This window comes from Balearica regulorum, chromosome 33 (genome assembly GCF_011004875.1).
Source record: "Balearica regulorum gibbericeps isolate bBalReg1 chromosome 33, bBalReg1.pri, whole genome shotgun sequence".
Classification (NCBI taxonomy): Eukaryota; Metazoa; Chordata; class Aves; order Gruiformes; family Gruidae; genus Balearica; species Balearica regulorum.
Window position 1 is genome coordinate 632152 of NC_046216.1, and position 21517 is coordinate 653668.

Here is a 21517-nt window from a genome sequence, read left to right on the forward strand (position 1 = left end):
TGTTGGGGGGACCTTGAAACCCTCTTTACCCCAACTGGGGGGGGCTCTCACCCCCCCAACCCCTTATACAGGGGCGGGGGGCCTTGAAACACCCCTAAAACTGGCCCGGGGGGGCCCTTGAAACGCCAGCGGTGGAGGGGCGGGGCTTGCATAACTAATAAGGACGGGGCGGGGCGAGCCTGGCCAATGGCAGCGGGCGCAGGGGGCGGAGACGGACGCTCCGCCCTCCGCCGCGTCGCAGCCAGTGAGGAGAAAGGGGCGTGGCGATCTGAGTGCGCGCCACGCCCAGTCTTCCGGGTCGCAGCCAATGAGGTGGAAGGAAGGGGCGGGGCGGCGGAGAGGGGCGCTCTCGCGAGGTCTGGCAGTCTCGCGGGTTATCGCGACAGTTGCGGCGGGCGGAGGGGGCGGCGGGATGGGAGCGCCGAGGTGAGGCCGCGCCCGGGCCGCAGGGAAAAAGCCCCGAAAACCGGCTCCGGGAACCGGAGTCCCCCATGGGGCGGGGGGGGGGGGGGGGGGAGTGTCCGGCCCCCGGGGGGGGGGGCTGTGGGCCCGCCCCTTCCGGCCCCCCCTTAGCAACGGCGGCCCCCGCGAAGGGCCCTTAGCAACGGCCCCCCCCGGGGTGGCCTACCTCCTCTTGACGTCATCTGGTGTGTCGACGTCCTCATTCCAGGGGGGACGACGACACCCTCGTCCTGGACACACACACACACACACACCCCCCCCTTCCCAGTGACTTCATGGCCCGGGGAGGGACCTGGGGTCGGGGGGGGGGCACCCGTGGGTGGGGGGGAGCTCGGGGTGGGGGGGGGGGGGCAGCTTGGAGGCCTCTGTGGTGGCTGGAGGGGGGGGAGACCTGTGGGTCTGGGGTATCTGTGGGGGCAAGGACCGGCTTAGGGGGGAGGATGGGGATTTGGGGGGGTTCCTGGGGGGCTTTTGGTGCTCGGGGGGGAAGCACAGGGATTTGGGGGGCAGCGGGCGTTGGGGGGGGCAGTTGGGGGTCTAAGCATCTGGCTGGTTGGGTGGCACATGGGGGGGGTATGGGCTTTTGAGGGGGTTCCTGCCGGAGTTTCTTCTTACCTCCTCCCCCCCCCCCCCCCCGCTTCTGCCCCCCCAGATGCCCCGTCACTGCTCTGCCGCCGGCTGTTGCACCCGCGACACTCGGGAGACCCGCAACCGAGGCATCTCCTTCCACCGGTGGGTGCCCCCACATCCCCTCGGGGGGGCTGGATCCCCCCCCATTGGCCTCTTCATTGCCCCCCCAAAGTGGTCTGATCGAGGGGGTGCTCCCCAGTTCTGCTTGTGATGATTTTATTTGGGTGCTTTTTTCATCTCTTTCATGCTTCATTTGTCACCCCCCACACACTTTTAGCAATGGTATGGCCCAAGTGTGTCCCCCCCCTTTAGCAATGGGCTGTCCCAGGTGTCATCCCCCCCTTTAGCAATGGTTTGGCCCAGGTGTGCCCCCCCTCCTTTAGCAATAGGCTGTCCCACGTGTGCCCCCCCCCCCTTTTAGCAATGGTTTGGCCTGGGTTTCTCCCCACTTTAGCAATAGTTTGGCCCAGGTGTGTGTCCCCCCCTTTAGCAATGGTTTGGCCCAGGTGTCTCCCCCTTTAGCAATGGTTTGGTCCAGGTGTGCCCCCCCCTTTAGCAATGGGCTGTCCCAGTTGTGTTCCCCCCCCTTTAGCAATGGGCTGTCCCAGGTGTCAATCCCCCCCTTTAGCAATGGTTTGGCCCAGGTGTTCCCCCTCCTTTAGCAATGGTTTGGCCCAGGTGTTCCCCCCCCCTTTAGCAATGGGCTGTCCCAGGTGTCATCCCCCCCTTTAGCAATGGTTTGGCCCAGGTGTCCCCCCCTCCTTTAACAATGGGCTGTCCCAGTTGTGTCCCCCCCTTTAGCAATGGGCTGTCCCAGGTGTCATCCCCCCCCTTTAGCAATGGTTTGGCCCAGGTGTGCCCCCCCTCCTTTAGCAATAGGCTGTCCCACGTGTGCCCCCCCCCCTTTTAGCAATGGTTTGGCCTGGGTTTCTCCCCACTTTAGCAATAGTTTGGCCCAGGTGTGTGTCCCCCTCTTTAGCAATGATTTGGCCCAGGTGTCCCCCCCTTTAGCAATGGTTTGGTCCAGGTGTGCCCCCCCCCTTTAGCAATGGGCTGTCCCAGTTGTGTTCCCCCCCCTTTAGCAATGGGCTGTCCCAGGTGTTCCCCCTTCTTTAGCAATGGTTTGGCCCAGGTGTGCCCCCCCCCTCCTTTAGCAATGGGCTGTCCCAGGTGTCAATCCCCCCCTTTAGCAATGGTTTGGCCCAGGTGTTCCCCCTCCTTTAGCAATGGGCTGTCTGAGGTGTCATCCCCCCCCCCTACACTTTAGCAATGGGCTGTCCCAGGTGTGCCCCCCCTCTCCTTTAGAAATGGGCTGTCCCAGGTGTGCTCCCCCCCCTGTTTTTAGCAATGGTTTGGCCCGGCTTTCTCCCCACTGTAGCAATGGTTTGGCCCAGGTGTGTCTCCCCCCCTTTAGCAATGGTTTGGCCCAGGTGTCCCCCCCTCCTTTAGCAATGGGCTGTCCCAGGTGTGCCCCCCCCCCTTTAGAAATGGGCTGTCCCAGGTGTGCCCCCCCCCCTGTTTTTAACAATGGTTTGGCCCGGGATTCTCCCCCCCTTTAGCAATGGTTTGGCCCAGGTGTCCCCCCCCTCCTTTAGCAATGGGCTGTCCCAGGTGTGTCCATTCCCCCCTCCCCCTTTAACAATGGTTTGGCCCAGGTGTGCCCCCCCCCACCTTTAGGAATGGGCTGGCCCAGGTGCACCCACCCCCATGATGGTTCGCACCACTTGTGGGCCCCCCCCCCCCCATTTTAGGAATGGTTTAGCCCCACTCCTTTAACTAGGTCTCCCCAGACCATTCCATTTGCAGGTGTTTGGGGGGGGGCACCCCTCCAACCTTACAAAACCCATGTCGGGGGGGGGGGGGGGCGGGATTTGAGGCCACCGCCTCACAGCTGACTTGTGTCTGTCCCCCATGTCCCCCCTCCAAGGCTGCCCAAGAAGGACAACCCCCGGCGGGCGCTGTGGCTGGAGAACAGCCGCCGTCGGGACGCCAGTGGGGAGGGACGCTGGGACCCGGCCTCCAAGTACATCTACTTCTGCTCCCAGCACTTCGAGAAGAGCTGCTTCGAGATAGTCGGCTTCAGGTAACTAACGAGGGCGCCTAACGAGGTGTCCCCTCCACTGCGGAGAATGGGTCGGCTTAATTAATGACACCCCTCCGCTTTGATTTTAAACGGACTCCTCCAGGCGGGGGATTAGCATGCTCTGGCCCTCCCCCCCCGCCATGAGTGGAAATGGTTTGCTCTGAACAGCCCCCCCAGCCCCCCAGTTTCCCACCCCCGGTGTTGTTGGGGGGGGGGGGGTGTCCCCGTGTTTTTGAGGCTTCTGGGTCACCCTCAAGTACCCCTCGCTAAGGCTTTTAGGGACACCCTGACGCCCACAAACCTTCTCCTAGAGCTTTAGGGCAACCCCAGGGACACCCAACACCCCCCCCAAGTTCTTGGGGGGACGCCAGGGACACCCCACACACTCCCCAAGTTCTTGGGGGGACGCCAGGGACACCCCACACACTCCCCAAGTTCTTGGGGGAACGCCAGGGACACCCAACACCCCCCCCAAGTTCTTGGGGGGACGCCAGGGACACCCCACACACTCCCCAAGTTCTTGGGGGCACCCCAGAGACCTGGGGGTTATGGAGCTTCCTGGGGGTTTAGAAGCCCCCCCCCCCATTTCCCCTCGGGGCGTTAGGGCACCCAAGAGCCCCTGTGGGTTGTGGATCCCCCCCCAGGGAACCCCCTCCAGGCATTTTGGGGACACCCCCCCCAAAGGCTTTTGAGGTTCCCCAAATTTTTTTTAAGACCTTGGGGGCACCCCCCAGGGTTTTTGGGGACCTCCTAGGGCTGCGGAGCACCCCGAGACCCCACCTGGTTTTGGAACACCCCAAGAACACTGATGGCCCTGGGGACCCCCCCCCCAGGTGCCCCATGTGCACCCACTGACAGCCCCCCCCTTTTTCCCCACCCCCCCCCGCAGCGGCTACCACCGTCTGAAGGAAGGGGCCGTACCCACCGTCTTCGAGTCGGCCTCCCCCAAACCCCCCCGGGCCACCAAGCCGAAGCCCCCCCCGCCCGAGAGTGACACCCCAAAACCCCCCCGGGCCACCAGGAGGTGGAGGTGAGTCCCAGGGGGTGGGTGGGTGGGGGGGTGACACAAGACGCCACTGGGTCTTGTGTCGTCCCCCCCCAAATTTAACCTCTCCTTTCCCCGTGCAGGCGGGACCCCACCCCTTCCCCACCTGACCCCCCCTTCACCGCCGACGTCTCCTGCTTCCCCCGTGAAGGCGAAGACCCCGGCGCCCCCCCGGCCGGTGACCACGGGGGTGTCCCGGCCCTTCCTGGCCCCTCGGGTGCCCGGGGTCCCCTCCCGGACAGCCTTTTGGTGGCCACAGGGGACGAGGAAGCCACGGCCACCCCAGCTCTCCCCGAGGGTGACCCCCCGGCACCATCCCGTCCCGTCTCCCCCTCCCTCTATATGTTACGGCTGCCGCCGCCGGCCGGTGCGTACATCCAGAGCGAGCACAGCTACCAAGTGGGTAGCGCCCTGCTCTGGAAACGTCGCGCCGAAGCCGCCCTGGACGCCCTCGACAAAGCCCAACGGCAGCTCCAAGCCTGCAAACGCCGGGAGCAACGGCTCCGGCTTCGCGTGGGCGAGCTGCAACGGGAACGTCGGGTCCCCCTCGAGGCTCGCCGACCCCCCAAGGAACCCCCGCCGCGGACGGTGGAGCTGCAACTACTCGGCGATGACGGCGAGTGAAGGTTTCCCGGCGGATACCCGGCTCTTCTCCTCCTCTTCCCTGCCCCGGTGCCGCTGGGAAGGTTTGTAAATAAAGATTTCACCTTTTCTATGAAAAAAATCAAAGGGGACGGCTCGCATCCGGGAGAGGGGGAGCTGGGAAAGCGTCCGCAAGCTGGTTTTGCTCACTGATCCTGCAGAAATCAGCTGCGGGGAGAAATAAGCTCTTTTTGTGTCGGTTAAACGGGCTTCGCGGGTGCTGGGGAATGGCAGGAAGAAGCTGATGCTGTCACGGGGGGATTGGCGCTTGTCGTGTGGATCTGGGATGTACGGGGGAGCCCGGGCTGCCTTCTCAAGCCGGTTTACATCACCGATTGGGCAGAAAAATTGGTTCAGGGAGAAATAAATCGGTTTCGTTCCGGATGGGTGAGCTAAAGCGGCTCAACAAACTCTGGGTGGGAAGAGAAGGAGGGTTTTGGGGCGCCGATACATCTCCAGGGCCGGCCCCGCAGGCAAGCGAGAGGCCAGCGCTGAGCAAAGGGTCCCTTCCGGGCAGCGGGGAGGATTTTGGGCACCAGCTGTCCCTTCCGGAAGGGAAAACGAGTGGATCAGTCCCCAGAAAATGGCCCTCATCGACCCCGACGCCCTGCTAGACCCAAATAATTGGAATTAAGCTTTTAATTTCCGCAACCGGCACGGCACGGAGGCACCGGGGCGAGATAGCGAGCGCCGAGACCAGCCCGTCACCCTCATCATGCTCCGATACCGTTTAAAAAAAACTCCCGGAAGGAAGCAAAAACTGCTTGATTAACCCCAAATTTGGCCTTGCCAGTCGCCCCGACGCAATTACAGCCCCAGGCCATGATGGAGACCCCGGTGTGGCAACAACTTCTACAGGTTGAGCTTCATGTCCAGAATGGCAGCGTAGGTGTCGGGGTTCAGGGGCACGTAAGATTTCTTCTTGTCGTCGCGGAAGAAGAGGGGGTCCTTGACGACGTTGAGATCGAAGCCTTCTTTGACCAGGTTGCCTTTGCACTGCTTGAAGGTCCCTGTGATCTCCAGAGAGTCCTGTGGAGGTGGATGATGTCATCAGAAACGGGGGGTGATGGATGGCGTTACCAGCGCGGGGTGACTGGCACCATCGTTGGAAAGGGTGACCTCCCCTCCGTCATCAGAACTGAGGGGACCCGTATGATGTCATTGGCACAAGGTGACCACCGCTGGGTGGCCACCGCTGTCATGAGGAAGGAGGGACCTCGGTGCCGTCATCGTGAAGGTGGAACCGACGCCATCATCGGCACAGGGTGACCCCGATGATGTCACCGATGCTGGGGTGACTGGCACCGTCATCGGAAACTGGAGGGACGTCAACGCCGTCATTGACAACAACTTCACCCTTTGTCTGAAGGACTATTTTGGCAGAGGACCCAAAAACCCCCAAAGCGTCCCCAGAAGCCACCCGGACGCCTGGGATGATGCTGACCTGGATCCGCACAAAGCGGGGAGCGGCGTAGCTGGGCAGCGTGTCCCCGGTGAAGGCGTAGAGGTCCTTGCCCTCAAAGCTCGCCCCGGGTTTCAGGCGGATGGCCGCCATGCCGCACCTCCCCTCGCACCCTGCAAACACCACCGGAGGATTATTTTGGGCAACTGAGTCTGATTTTATTCTTCTTGGTGGTCACTTGGAGCGTTTTGGGGACCTGTTGCATGCCCAAAGCAATGTCGGACACTTATTTTGGGTGGATGTGTCCCACTTCGGCCTTCTTGGAGGCCACTGGGACCATGGTGGAGGCACATCATGCACCCAAAACAACCCCGGATGCTTGTTTTGGGTGAACATTTCCCATTTTCGCCTCCTTTGTGGCCACTCGGACCATTACGGTGGCACACTGTGTGCCCAGAACAGCAACTGACACTTACTTTGGGCTACCAAGTCCCCTTTCACTCTTCCTGGTGGCTACTTGGACCATCATGGAGACGCGTCAGTTGCCCATAACACCACCAGATGCTGCTTTTGGGCACCCAAGTCGCATTTTGTTTTTCTTGGTGGCTACTTGGACCATTGCAGGGGTACGTTGCATGCCCAGAACAATGCCAGACACTTGGTTTGGGCAACCAAGTCCCCCTTAAACCTTCCTGGTGGCCACTCAGACCTTTACATGAGCCCATTGTGTGCCAAAGCCATGCCAGAAACTTATTTTGGGTCAGTAAGTCCTATTTTAGCCTTCTCGGTGGTCACTTGGACCATTATGTGGACACGTTGCTTGCCCCAAACACCCCTAGATGCTTCTTTTGGGCAACCCAGCCCCGTTTTACTCTTCTTGGTGGCCGTTTGGACCATTGTGGCAGTAATCATGAGCCCAAAACAATACCAGACTCTTATTTTCAGTCAAAGTGGTCAAAGTTGGACTAGATGATCACTGTAGGTCCCTTCCATTCTATTCTACTTTAGGCTTCTCGGTGGCTGCTCAGACCATTTGGGGACACATCCCATGGCTGAAACATCAGCAGAGGTTTTATTTTTGGTCCGACTCAACCCCTCCCCGCACCTCCCAGTACTCACCAGGCACAGACACTCCATAGACGTTGACCTCCTGGATGAAGTTCACCATGGCAAGAGTGGCCTCCACCTCTGTCGTGGCCACGTTCTCGCCTTTCCAACTAGGGAAGAGAAGGGATGAAGATGGGAGGATTTGGGCTGGCAGGTGGCATTGCCCATGCAGACATGGGTGTGAGAACATCAGGGTTACCGGAAAGTGTCTCCCACTCGGTCCTGGAAATAGACGAATCTTTCGTGGTCAATCATGAGAAGGTCACCGCTGTTGAAGAAGGCGTCGCCTTTCACCAGGACATCCCTCAAGACCTTCTTCTCTGTCTTCTGGGAATCGCCCGCGTAGCCATGGAAAGGGGTGTTCTTGGTGATTTTGATGACCAGCAGCCCCGTCTCGCCTTCGGGGGAGGGAAAGGAAGGTTGGAGGCCGGTCAGCAACTGCCTCAGTGCTGGGGAATGTCACCTCCATGCCCCACTCGGGTATGACATTCTTGTTTCCTTGAGGGGTTTCTGGTGGCTTCCAGCCACCAAGATGATGGTGAGAAGGACCAAGAGGTGGCTTTGCATATCAACCCTCTCTCTGCCCAACTTTCCTCCCAAAAAAGCCTTCGTAAAGCTCATCTCTTCTTACCGGGGCGGACTCGGATGCAGAGACCTCGCTCGTCACGTACAGGTTCGTCGTCCTCCACGTTGTACTTGATCAGCTCAAAGGGAGCGAAACTCTGGAGGGCAGAAGAGGGACAAAGAGAAAAACCCATGGGTGGAAGAGAAATGTTGGATTAAAAAGAACGAGAAGACTTTCCTTCCAGTGCCAGGTCTGATCCTCCCGTTATTTGCTCGTTAAAACCCACAGAAACACACCCAACATCCTGGGTGGTCACTTGTTTTTCCATCCAAGCTAATCGCGCTTGATATTTAAATAATTTTAATCCCATAGATTCAACTGTTGACCGAACTCATCAAAATTTTCAAATCAAAGACCCAGGGGAGAATGCTGGGAGCTGCAACTGTGGGAAAAGGGTGGAAAAAACTTATTTTTGGAGTTTTTGCTCAATGCTTGGGTGGTTGGGGACTGAGAAGTGACACCGAAGTGGCCTTTCTTGGGACTGTAGAGATGTCTGGGTCACCGTAGACACTCCAAAACTAGACTGTTGAGTCAACGCTGTTGAGTCAATGTTGGCCAAGCAGGTGGAGGGGGCTCCGTTTGGATGCGAAGAGGGGATCCTGGAGATCCTGCTTCTGTACCAACCCAACGCGATGGGCAGCCTTGGCTTCCCCAGAGAGGTCACCGTTTGCACCACCACGAGGAAGGTGTCCTAGAGACCCCGCTCTTGGCGTAACCCCAACCTGAGATGCAGTATTGCTCTCCCCAAGACAGTCAGCGTTTGCTTCCTCCCCACCGTTGTCATCACCGGCGCCTCACCTTGAGGAACATGTTGGCTCTGCCCACGGCGCCGATCTTGCCGGTGTAGTTGATGAAGCCGGCGTTGCCCTCGGTGGCCCCGTAAAACTCCCAGATGGAGATGGGCCCGAAGCGCTGGAGGAACTCCTTCCACACCTCTGCCCGCAGCCCGTTGCCCAAGGCCAAGCGCACTCTGTGCTCCCGGTCATTGTCACGCTGTGGGGTGACAAAGGGAGGGACCGTCTCAGGGTACATCCCCACGCCATCGCCTTCTCCCCCAGGGTGGATTTTGGGTTGGTGGGACCTCACCTTGGGCATGTTGCAGAGGTAGCGCATCAGCTCACCCACGTACTGGATGACAGAGACGTTGTAGCGGCGACAGTCATCCCAGAACTGGGAGGCGGAGAACTTGGCCCGTAGGACACAGGTAGCTCCTGTGGGGACACGGCAGGGATGGTTATCTCTCCCTTTTCTCCATCCATCCATCCATCCATCCATCCATCTCCATGACTATGTCCTGTCCATTCACCCCTCCCAGTCTTCCGTTATCTACACAGACATCCTTCTCCTTTTCCACCTTCTTTTCACCCAACTCTTTCCTTTTCCATCCCTACACTTCTTGTCATCTGTCCATCCAGCCGTCCATCCCCCCACTAATCCATTTATCGCTATGGAGACCTTTCTCCTCTCTCTTCTTTCCTTTTCTTCCCTCCAGCCTCACATTTTTCCATTGTCCTTCAGCCCATCTTCAGAAAAAGTCTGTCCATCCCGATATAAAAAAAACCCCTATCCCATCCCTCCATCTCCATAAAACATCCATCTCCATAAAAAATCCATCTCCATCAAACATCTGTCCATCCTTCCATCTCCATCAAACATCTGTCCATCCATCCCTCATCCATCTATGGACACAGCTTCTTCCTCACTTGCCCCATCCATCCATCCATCCATCTGTCCATCCATCCGTCCATTCTCCATCACCTCTCCGTGCCTTGTCCTTGCCTGCACCCCCTGTGCTGGCCGGACCACGTGGGACATGGAGGGGGTGGTTTACGTACCGACCTCGAAGCACCCTCCCAACCCGATGAGCAGCCCGGCTGAGTGGTAGAGCGGTAGCGTTGTGTAGATGATGTCGTCAGGCCGCAAGCCACAGAGCCGGCCTAGGTTGGCCACCATCATCAGCTTCATCTCTGTGATCACCGCTGCCTTGGGCAGCCCTGGGGGTGGGAGCAGAGGGTGGGAAACGTTCTCCTTGGAGGTGCCCAGGTGGGATGGGAGGGCAAAACCTGTCCCTCAAGGTGGTGGGTCTCCAGACCTCGTCAGGAGGAACCATGAGGAACCTCATCCTGATGCGCCCGTTGGTCAAGGTGGAATCCCATTTGGGTGCAGGGTTGGATGAGGGAGGTCCCACCCCATCCCAACAAGGACAGACCCATGGCGAGTCTCTGTTGTTGGAGACACCCAACCCTCGCGTGGACGCAGCCAGGAGGAACCCACGATGGTCGGGGTTGGAGAAGGGCCTCCAACATCACCGTCACCGCCTCGCCCACACAACCCACGGGGAAACAACCTCCTTTGCCTCCTCAACCCACCTCACCCAAACCCTTCTCCGAGGAGAAGACCCTCCTACCCTTGGGCTTTCTCTCCCCACGGCCTCACCGGTGGTACCGGAGGTGTAGATGTAGATGGCTTTGGAGTTGGCGGTGATGCCGGCGCGGTGGTGGGCGGGCAGGGGTTCGTCGGAGGCCGCCTCGATGGCGGGGAGCAGAGCCTCGACGCCCGGCGTGGGGGACGTGGAGCTCAGGTAGAAGACGCGGACGCCGTCTTGCTCCAGGGCCGGCAGCACCTCCTCCACGGCGGCCTGGAGCTCTGCGGGGAGACAGGGCGGGGGGACACGGAGCTGGTGGGAAGGGGGGTCCCCGGGGGGGGAACAGCGTCCGTCGGGAGGGAAGGATGGGCACCCATGAACCCCCAAAATGGGCACCCCCCAACAGATGGGCACCCAAAGGACCCTAAATGGGCACCCCCCATCAGATGGGCACCCCAGGTGTCATGGAGGGGTGTCCTGAAGATCCCAGGTGGGCACCCCGATCAGGTGGGCACCCGTGAACCCCCAGATGGGCACCCAAAGGACCCCAAAATGGGCACCCCGGCTACCCCAGGTGGGCACCCAGATCAGGTGGGCACCCAAAGGACCCCAGGTACCCCCCAAATCAGCACCCAAAGAACCCCAAATGGGCACCCCAATCAGGTGGGTACCCCATGAACCCCCAAAATTGGCACCCAAAGGACCCCCAAATGGGCACCCCAATCAGGTGGGTACCCCATGAACCCCCAAAATTGGCACCCAAAGGACCCCCAAATGGGCACCCCAATCAGGTGGGTACCCCATGAACCCCCAAAATTGGCACCCAAAGGACCCCCAAATGGGCACCCCAATCAGACAGGCACCCATGAACCCCCCAAAATTGGCACCCAAAGCACCCCAGGTACCCCCAAATGGGCACCCAAGGGACCCCAAGTGGGCACCCCGATCAGGTGGGCACCTGAAGTACCCCAAAATCAGCCCCCAAGGGGCCCCGATCAGATGGGCACCCCATGAACCCCCAAATTGGCACCCAAAGGACCCCGGCTGGGCATCGGGTGCCCCCTCAGATGGGGACCCCGACTGGGTGGGCGCCCCGCGGATCCCGGGCAGGACTGGCACCCCGAGCACCCCAAAAGGGTGCCCTGACCACGCAGACACCCACACCCCCTCCCCCCCAGGGGCACCCCAAAACAGCACCCTGGGGTGCCCAGCGGGCCCGGCTTCCCCCCCCCCCCTTTTTTTTTAATCTTCTTCCCCCAAAAAAACGTGACAAAGAAAAAAAAACCCCAAATCAACCCAAAAAAGACCTTTACCCCGGGGAAGGGGGTTGGTGATGATTAACCCGTGGCCTTGGCACGGCCAGCGTGCCCCGACACGCTCACTGGGGCGTTGGGGGGGGGGGGGGGGGGTGTTGCACACGCGTGTGCGAAGGGCTGCACAAGCCTGACTACAGCCCCCGGCGTGAACAACAAGCGTGAATACAGCCCCGACGTGAACAAGCTCTCGCACGCTCAGGGCGAACGGCCCCGCTGTGCTTCGCGCTCACGCGCGTGCCGCAGACGGGCGTGCAAGAGCACGTATGGGCGCTGACACGCGTGCACGGTGACGTGCACAGAAATGCATGCAGAGACACCGACACGTGTGCGGACACCGACACACGTGGAAAGCCGTGCACGGACACACATGCAGCCGCTGACACACGTGTAAACATGAGCACGGATGCTGACAGGTGTGCGAATCCGTGTAAAGACACTGAAGGGTGCGCAGAAACCTGCACAGGCACCGACACTCGTGCAAATCCACGCACTGACACGTGTGCAGACACAAGTACAGGCACCGATGTGTGTAAAATCCATGGGCAGACACTGACACACGTGCAGACACGTGCACAAGCACTGGCACGCGTGCAAATCCACACACTGACAGGCACTGACACGTGTGCAAATCCATACGCAGGCACTGCCACGTGTGCAGACACACGTACAGATACACATGCGAATCCATGGACAGACACTGACACGCTTGCTGACACATGTACAGGCACTGACATGCGTGCAAATCCATGCACAGGCACTGACATGCGTGCAGAGACACACACAAGCACTGACACGCGTGCAGACACACACGGAGGCTCTGACACACGTGCAGACACACGCACAGGCACTGACGTGTGCAAATCCATGGATGGGCACTGACATGAGTGCAGACACACACACGGACACTGACACACGTGCAGACACACACACAAGCGCTGACACGCGCGCAGACACACACCCCGGCTCTGACACACGTGCAGACACATGCACAAGCGCTGACACGCGTGCAGACACACGCACAGGCTCTGATACACACACACGGACACTGACACGCGTGTAGACACACGCACAAGCACTGCCACACGTGCAGACACACGCACAAGTGCTGCCACACGTGCAGACACACACACAGGCTCTGATACACACGCACGGACACTGACACGCGTGTAGACACACGCACAAGCACTGCCACACGTGCAGACACACGCACAAGTGCTGACACGCGTGCAGACACACACACAGGCTCTGATACACACGCACAAGCACTGACGCGTGTAGACACACGCACAGGCTCTGCCACACGTGCAGACACCCGCACAAGCGCTGACACGCGTACAGACACACGCACAAGCACTGCCACACGTGTAGACACACGCACAGGCTCTGCCACACGTGCAGACACACGCACAAGCACTGCCACGTGTGCAGACACCCGCACAAGCGCTGACACGCGTACAGACACACACACAAGCACTGCCACACGTGCAGACACACGCACAAGTGCTGACACGCGTACAGACACACGCACAGGCTCTGCCACGCGTGCAGACACCCTCACTACCACGACACACCCCCCCCCCGTGCGCGCACCCCCCCAACACGCCTCCCCCCCTCCCTTTCCATCCCTCCCGACCCCGCACACGCGTGTGCGCCACGCACACCCGCCGGGGAACCCTCCCTGGCTCCTCCTGGACGGGGAGGGGGGAATCACTCACCGGGGCTGGCCAGCAGCAGCGTGGCCCCCGCGGCGCCCAACGCGTGTCGCAGCGCCCGGCCGCGCGCGTTGCAGTTGAGACACGCCATGGGGCAGCCCAGCTTGGTCAACGCCAACCACGTCCAGACGTAGGCGGGTTCGTTAGGCAGAAAAACGGCGACAGTTTGACCCGACCGGAGCTCCAAACGTCGGGAAAACGCCCGGGCGGCTCGGTTACTCCGACGTTCCACCTCCTCGTAGGTGTAAACCTCATCCTGGAAGAGCAACAACGGGTGAAGCGGCCGACGCCGAACGTGTTCCTGGAAAACGTCGAGGAGCGTGACGGGGGGTCGGCGGTTCAGACGTCGCCGGCATCGCGCCGACGACCACGCCAAGCCGGCGAAGGCCACCAGGTCGGCCCAGAAGAACGGCGCCAAGCGAACCGACGCCGCCGGCACCAGCAACGCCAGCAACGCCAACCCCACCGCCGCCGTGACGGCCCCCAGCGCCAGCATCGTCACGGGGGTGGCTGGTCCTCGGTGGCACCCGACGGATGCTCTTGGCCAAGGTCCGCCCCGAGCGCACCTTGCCCCGGCTTTGCCGGCGTTGCCAGGATTAGGGTGGTTTGTTTTCTCTTATTTTCTTTTTTTTTTTCTTTTTTTTTTTTTTTTTTTTCCCCCGCTGTCCCCACAGTAGGAGCCCTGCCCCGGGGCGTGGAGCAGCGCTGCGGGGGCGGCTGACACCCGTTATCACCCCACCGGCCAACCAACCGGCTTCTCACCGCCCGGCCCTCCTGCCGCTGCCCCGCCAACCTTCCGTCCGCCTTCTCTTGGCTTCGGGTGACGGGTTGGGGGTTGTGGTGGGTTGACCCTGGCTGAGGGCCAGGTGCCCACCAGAGCCGCTCTATCACTCCCCTCCTTCATTAGAGAGGGGAGAAAAGGTACAACGAAAAAAAAAACTTACGGGTCGAGATAAGGACAGGGAGAGATTGTTCACTAATTATCATCACGAGCAAAACAGACCAAACTTAGAGAGGGAATTCATCTAATTTATTACTAAGCAAAACAGTAGAGGAATGAGAAATAAAACCAAATCTTAAAACACCTCCCCCCACCCCTCCCATCTTCCCGGGCTCAACTTCACTCCCGGCTTCAACCTCCGCCCCCGCCAGCAGCACAGGGGGACGGGGAGTGGGGGTTACGGTCAGTTCATCACACGGTGTTTCTGCTGCTTCTTCATCCTCAGGGGGAGGACTCATTGTTCCCCTGCTCCAGCGTGGGGTCCCTCTCACGGGAGACAGTCCTTCACGGCCTTCTCCAACGTGGGTCTCTCCCACGGGGTGCAGACCTTCAGGAGCAGACTGCTCCAGCGTGGGTCCCCCACGGGGTCACAAGTCCTGCCAGCAAACCTGCTCTGGTGTGGGCTCCTCTCTCCACGGGTCCACAGGTCCTGCCAGGAGCTTGCTCCAGCGTGGGCTTCCCACGGGGTCACAGCCTCCTTCAGGTGCCTCCACCTGCTCCGGCGTGGGGTCCTCCACGGGCTGCAGGTGGAATCTCTACACCCCCTCATCCTCCCTCCATGGGCTGCAGGGGGATAGCCTGCTTCACCACGGTCTTCACCACGGGCTGCAGGGGGATCTCTGCTCCGGCGCCTGGAGCACCTCCTGCCCCTCCTTCTGCACTGACCTTGGTGTCTGCAGAGTTTCTTACATCTTCTCACTCCTCTCTCCAGCTGCAAAAGTACTCTCTAACTGTTCTTCCTCTTTCTTAACTATGTTATCCCAAAGGTGCTGATTGGCTTGGCCTTGGTCAGCAGCGGGTCTGTCTTGGAGCCGGCTGGCATTGGCTCTGTCAGACACAGGGGAAGCTTCTAGCAGCTTCTCACAGAAGCCACCCCTGTAGCCCCCCCGCTACCAAAACCTTGCCACGCAAACCCAACACAGGGGTCTACACGGGGGCATCTCTGTGAGGTCTGGAGACCCTGCTCCGTCAGGGGCTTCACGCGCTGCATGGAGGATCTCGTGGGGCAGGTGGAGGTCTCCATGCTGCTCCCCCACATCTCCAGCCAACCCCTCAGGTGTCCATCCAACCCCTCAGGTCTCCAGCCAACCCCTCAGGTCTCCGTCCCACCCCTCAGGTCTCCGTCCCATACCAGCACCTTCATCCAGCCCCCAACAGCTTCATCTGACCTGTGTCCCCAGCCAACGCCAAGGTCTTCATCCAGCCACGAGGTCTCCAGCCAACCCCGACGTCTCCATCCAACCCAAACGTCTCCATCCATCCACTGTCTCCATCCCAACCCAGTGTCTCCATCCAACCCCAACATCTCCATCCAACCACCAGCATCTCCAAGTGACCCCAAACTTCTCCAGCTGACCCCAAATGTCTCCAACATCTCCAGCTGAGCCCAGACACCTCCAAGTGACCCTAAAAATCTCCATCTCCAGCTGACCCCAAACATCTCCAACTCACCCCAAATACCTCCAACATCTCCAACCGACTCCAAACTTCTCCAAGTGACCCCAAACTTCTCCAGCTGACCCCAAATACCTCCAACATCTCCAGCTGACCCCCAAACACCTCCAACATCTCCAGCTGACCCCCAAACATCTCCAAGTGACCCCAAACTTCTCCAGCTGACCCCAAATGTCTCCAACTGAACCCAAACACCTCCAACATCTCCAGCTGACCCCAAACTTCTCCAGCTGACCCCAAACGTCTCCAACATCTCCAGCTGACCCCAAACTTCTCCAACTGACCCCAAATGTCTCCAACTGACCCCAAACTTCTCCAACATCGCCAGCTGACCCCCAGACACCTCCAGAATTTCTCTTTTCATCGCAAAAAACAGGGGAAAAAAAAAAAATCAGCCCATCTGGTGTTTCCTTTATTGCTGCTCCCATGTGGAAATCCCGACACAATCCTCCTTTTCCCCACCATTTTCTTGGCTCTTCCGCATCTTCGGCCCTTTCCGAGCAGGACCGGCCCAACGCCAAAGCATTTTCCCCCCACACACACACCCCGCGCCCCTTCTCCCGTGCGGACGGTCCCACAAAAAAGGTTTGTGGAGAGTTTTTGTTGGGTTTTGGTTTTTTGGTTTTTTTTTTCTCTTAGTTACCAGCAGGGGAAAAAAAAAAAAGCAAAAAAAAAAAAAGCAAACAAACGCAGAGTTTGCCATTTAAATCCCCAACTTGGGTGTGAGCACCTGGCAAGCTGCTTCTTGACAGGATAATTAATCTTTCCGCTCATTAAACAAAAAAAAAAAAAAAAAAAACAAACCCAACAACTAAACGGGTTCAGTGCCGTGTCATTCACCTTTGCCTCGGATTTGTGACCCCGGGGTATTCACGGGTTATAAAATTATCACGAGGATCCAACAGGGGGGGTGGGTTGTGGGGTTTGGGGTTTTTTTTTTTTTTTGTTTGGTTTTTTTTTTTTTCGGGGTGAAACACGTCGGGCGTTGCTCTTTGCTCGAGAAGGTTTTGCAATTTCAAGGGTTATCGGTTTATCAGGGTTGGTGTCACCGGGGTCACGGCAAGGGGACGTTGGCCCGGGGTGAGGCTGACCGGGTTGTCCCCGCCAGCGAGGTCCTTCCTTGGGGATGTCCCAAAGGAGATTTTTATTATTTTTTTTTTTTTTAAATTTATTTATATTTTTTTGGGGGTCCCCAGGGCAGTGGGGGGAGGCAGACGGAGGAGACTTCAGAGGTCGCCCCGATGGGGCGTCACCTACGGAGCATCACGCGTGGTGGCACGCGTGGGGTGACGTCGCTTGGGTGCCACGCACGGACCACAACGGGGTGTCACAGCGGTCCCCCACGGGACGTCACACGTGGGATGTCGCACGTGGTCCCCGACGGGGGTGTCATGTGCCAAAGGGGTGTCACGTGTGGGAGGTCACATGTGGTCCCTGATGGGGTGTCACACCCGAAGGTGTGCGTGGGGTCACAGGAGGTCCCCAGTGGGGTGCCCCACACGTCACACGGGGTCCCCAGTGGGGTGCCAGACGCCACGTAAGGTCCCTCATCATGTCATGCCCGGAGGGACGCGACGCACTTGGGGTACAGCTCCCTCCCGAGAGTGTCCCTCGCTTGTCCCCCGCGCTGGGCACACCCACACGCAGCGTGACCGTGGGAGCGGCCGCAAAAGTGTACGTGGGTGAAGGTCCCACCGAGATTTGAACTCGGATCGCTGGATTCAGAGTCCAGAGTGCTAACCATTACACCATGGGACCGGCCCGCCCTGCCGGCGCCACCGCGTCCCACACGCCTCCGCGCCGCCTCCGCCGCTGAAAAAAAAATAAAAAAAAAAATAGTCCCGTTGGGTGTGGGGCGGGGAGGAGCCCGGTGGGGTCCGTGGAAAAGATCCCGCGGGGGAAGGAAAAGGAAGCGACGTTCGCCCGAACAGGGACTTGAACCCTGGACCCTCAGATTAAAAGTCTGATGCTCTGCCGACTGAGCTATCCGGGCTCCTGCCGGTAACTCCCCGGCGCCTCCCCATGGGCTGTACAGTGGGGCTGTACCCGCGGGGTTCTGGGGGAGAAAAGAGCGAAAAAGAAGGATTTTTCGGAAATAAAAGGTGTAAAAGGTGCTGTGGGGGGAGAGCGGGGTGTGGGAAACGGCGCCTGAGGCCGCAGCGACCCGCAGCCGCGGGCGGAGCTCCCGCGTGGAGGGTCACGGCGGACCTGAGTGAGAACCGCCCTCTCCGATTCCCCCCCGCCTCTCTCCTACGGACCAATGAGAAGGCCGCCGGCTCGCAGCGCGGCCAATCAGCGTTCAGCACGGACGGAAGAGCCGCCCTTCGGTGTGCGAGCGCAGGGGCGGGGGGGAGACCGGCATCGCGCTGAGCCCTAAGTCACCTAATAAACACCTAATACACTTTAAAAGCTTTAAAACTCCCTTTTGGGGTTGCCCTTAGCCCCACTGCAGACTTGTGCCGACCTATTAGTAGCTTTAAGATGGAAAGAAAAGCATCAATATATAAATAACAACACGATATATTAATATCAATTAATATCTATAATACGACATACAAAAAAAAGCTCGCTTACGTATTTTAAACTTCTATTTGTAACCTGAGGGAACGAGCGATACGTTTAGCTGCCGTGCCGCAGCTACCACCTCCTTCCAGCCCTGCCCGGGGATAGCCGAGTCCCGTGGAAATGAGGCGGCTCCAAACCTCGGGCTGTTATTGGCCAGAAACAGTGCTGTTCTATTGGTCCTCCGGAGAGCGGCGTTTTAACCAATCAGAGAGCGTCGTTTCGATCCGCGGTAGGGTACAAAAGGCAGGGCCGCAGCGCTGTCGCCTCATTCCGTGCCCCGCAGCGGGAGCGATGTCGGGCCGCGGGAAGCAGGGCGGCAAAGCCCGGGCCAAGGCCAAGTCGCGTTCATCCCGCGCCGGTCTCCAGTTCCCCGTGGGCCGCGTTCACCGTTTGCTGCGTAAAGGTAACTACGCCGAACGGGTGGGCGCCGGCGCTCCCGTCTACCTGGCCGCCGTTATGGAGTATCTGACGGCGGAGATCCTGGAGCTGGCGGGGAACGCCGCCCGCGATAACAAGAAGACGCGGATCATCCCCCGTCACCTCCAGCTGGCGGTGCGTAACGATGAAGAGCTCAATAAGCTGCTGGGTGGCGTCACAATCGCGCAGGGCGGCGTCTTGCCCAACATCCAGGCGGTGCTGCTGCCTAAGAAGAGCGAGAGCCACAAGGCCAAGGGCAAGTGAAAAGAAGTTTTTAAGGTTTTTGGTTTTTTTTTTTTAATTATTTTTTAACCCAAAGGCTCTTTTCAGAGCCACCTACTGTTTCAGGAAAAGGGCTGGAGGAACAAGGTGAGGAGGGCCTGGTGGTAATGAGTACTAATGAGTTAATTATCAGGTCTTAATCCTTCCCCAACAGGAGTGGCTGGGGGTAAAGCACCATCACCCCAAAACTCATTACAACCCCCAAAGAAGCACTAAAATAAACTAGTTTGGGGTTTTTTTAATCAGGACTCAATACCTTGAGCAAGCACAATTTGGAAAATAAAACCACCTTTATTAGTAAAGCTTAAGTTACCTCCTGGTATTTCCATAGGAGGTGAGGAATGATTGAAGCTACCTGCTCTTAGTCATAAAAGAATAGTGTGTACAAATATCTCAAAATAGGCTTTTTTTATAGTAGATTCGGGGGTGTGTGTGGGTGTGGAATCTCCAGAACAGGCTTTTTGAACCCATTTTAGCTTCTAGAAAGAGCTGTCACGGTGAGAGCTGGGTCCCCTCACTCAGAGCCGGGGAGGGGATGGAGGAGGTCGGGACTTTGCTCACGTAGGTGGAGCAGCTCTTCCTGCCTCGCCGCTTCTTGTCGCTTTTCTGCGTCTCTGTCACCGCCTCCTTGAAGCCGGACGCCGGCTGGGGCATCGCGCTGCTGCCGCCGGGACCGGGGAAGGAACGATGTCGGCGCTGCTTGTAGTTATGCAAATGAAGGCTCCAGTACGCGCTCGCCCATTGGCTGGAGCAGTCCCTTCGGAACGCCTCTCGACCGTGCCACGGCAAGGGCTTCAAAATCCGTGCGCTCTGATTGGCCCGCTGCTCATTGGCTCAGCCAATGGCCGCACGTTGTTTGGATTCCACCCGGTATCGCCCTAGCTCTGCCGGCAGCCGCGGTGGGAACCACACCGGGGCTGCGGGAAGCGGCGGGGACAAGTCTCGCTCCAGGGGGATTCGAAATATAAATATTTATACCATCCAAAAAGAACACGTCCCTGCCCGAGGCAAACATTAAGGACAGAAAATAGGAGGGGGGTGTCATTCCCCACCCAACCACAGCACTAAGCATTCACTAATGACACTTACCACAAACAATTTTTTCCTACTGAGTTACTACATTTTAATAGTCCAGAAAAGACACGGTGCTGCCCTAAAACCAAAATAAGACTAACGGTAATAAGCAGTTCTCGAAAGCACTTTTGAGCAGTAAAATCCGAGGCAGAGCACAACACCCCCACACACCGTATAGGTGCTGCATACCTATAGGAACCGACCGCTTACGCTCTCTGTGCCGGGGGGGGCACCGGGACGTGCCCGCGCCTCCAGCGCCGCGCTCGCCCCGACAGCACGCACCTCTCTCCGGCCCCACACCCAGAACAAGCTCTAGAGCCCCGCCCACAGGGTTTAAATAGTCCGGAGTCGGACCAGAGGGAAACCCGCGCTGCGAGGTGACGTTTGGCGTCCGCCGGGACCAATCAGAGGGGAGCAACGGTTTGAAGGCGAAAGCGGTAACCCCGACCGGGGATGGCTACAGGCGCCTTGAATAAAGGGAGAAACCCTGAAGTGCAGCCTAGAAACCGCAGTTTATTAAAAAAAAACCAACCCAGAAAAATAACCCATTTTATAAAGACACTTTTTAAAACCTCCCGTACCCTACCCCAACCTCCCCCCACCACCACTCGATCTACAAACCGTTACAATCCTCAAAAAGACCAGAAAAAGAGGCGGCTCAGCAGCAAGATCAGCTCTTTAGTAATTAAGTGGGTGGCTCTGAAAAGAGCCGTTGGGTTGAGTTGAGCCGAGCGGGTTCCTGCAGCCGGGTGCGGCTGCTTTACTTGGAGCTGGTGTACTTGGTCACGGCCTTGGTACCCTCGGAGACGGCGTGCTTGGCCAGCTCACCGGGCAGCAGGAGCCGGACGGCCGTCTGGATCTCCCGTGAAGTGATGGTGGAGCGCTTGTTATAGTGAGCCAGGCGCGAAGCCTCGCCAGCGATGCGCTCGAAGATATCGTTGACAAAGGAGTTCATTATACCCATAGCCTTAGAGGAGATACCGGTGTCGGGGTGCACCTGCTTCAGCACCTTGTATACGTAGATAGAGTAGCTCTCCTTGCGGCTGCGCCGCCGCTTCTTGTCCCCTTTCTTCTGGGTCTTTGTCACCGCCTTCTTGGAGCCCTTCTTGGGGGCAGGCGCCGACTTAGCCGGTTCAGGCATCGCGCTGTTTCTACGGTCACTGCAGTCACAACAAACCCCGTCAACCGATGGCAACGGAGTGAAGGCGCCGAGCGGGCGGTGCCGCTTTTATAGCGGCATTATGCAAATGAGGGATTCAAACGTCACGCAAGCCCATTGGCTGAGACAGCGCGGAGCGCTCCGTGGCGGAGAGACCCCGCGCATGCAAATATACC

The 21517-nt window shown here is 58.8% G+C and overlaps 4 protein-coding genes and 2 non-coding genes across 6 annotated transcripts; 2 read left to right on the forward strand and 4 right to left on the reverse strand.

The window, feature by feature from the left end:
- Positions 1 to 373: 373 nt before the first annotated feature.
- On the forward strand, positions 374 to 4944 carry THAP7 (THAP domain containing 7). The gene is made up of 5 exons (XM_075738510.1): positions 374 to 426; positions 1115 to 1194; positions 3020 to 3175; positions 4065 to 4205; positions 4304 to 4944. Exons 2-5 carry the CDS (start codon positions 1115 to 1117, stop codon positions 4842 to 4844), a joined length of 918 nt encoding a protein of 305 aa, XP_075594625.1. The 5' UTR covers positions 374 to 426; the 3' UTR covers positions 4845 to 4944.
- Positions 4945 to 5483: 539 nt separating this feature from the next.
- SLC27A5 (solute carrier family 27 member 5) lies at positions 5484 to 14000 on the reverse strand. Its single transcript, XM_075738509.1, has 10 exons — positions 13393 to 14000; positions 10433 to 10642; positions 9832 to 9990; positions 9083 to 9207; positions 8795 to 8989; positions 8003 to 8093; positions 7571 to 7769; positions 7384 to 7481; positions 6307 to 6437; positions 5484 to 5891 (listed from the first exon to the last, which is right to left on the reverse strand). The coding sequence occupies exons 1-10, from the start codon at positions 13883 to 13885 to the stop codon at positions 5715 to 5717; spliced, it is 1878 nt and encodes a 625-aa protein (XP_075594624.1). The 5' UTR covers positions 13886 to 14000; the 3' UTR covers positions 5484 to 5714.
- Positions 14001 to 17530: 3530 nt separating this feature from the next.
- TRNAQ-CUG (transfer RNA glutamine (anticodon CUG)) lies at positions 17531 to 17602 on the reverse strand. Its single transcript has one exon. It is a non-coding gene; the product is annotated as a tRNA-Gln (tRNA).
- Positions 17603 to 17764: 162 nt separating this feature from the next.
- On the reverse strand, positions 17765 to 17837 carry TRNAK-UUU (transfer RNA lysine (anticodon UUU)). Its single transcript has one exon. It is a non-coding gene; the product is annotated as a tRNA-Lys (tRNA).
- Positions 17838 to 18689: 852 nt separating this feature from the next.
- On the forward strand, positions 18690 to 19090 carry LOC104640436 (histone H2A type 2-C). The gene has a single exon (XM_010308792.2). It carries the CDS (start codon positions 18701 to 18703, stop codon positions 19088 to 19090), a length of 390 nt encoding a protein of 129 aa, XP_010307094.2. The 5' UTR covers positions 18690 to 18700.
- A 1683-nt stretch (positions 19091 to 20773) lies between these two features.
- LOC104640437 (histone H2B 5) lies at positions 20774 to 21388 on the reverse strand. Its single transcript, XM_010308793.2, has one exon. It carries the CDS (start codon positions 21321 to 21323, stop codon positions 20943 to 20945), a length of 381 nt encoding a protein of 126 aa, XP_010307095.2. The 5' UTR covers positions 21324 to 21388; the 3' UTR covers positions 20774 to 20942.
- Positions 21389 to 21517: the final 129 nt, after the last annotated feature.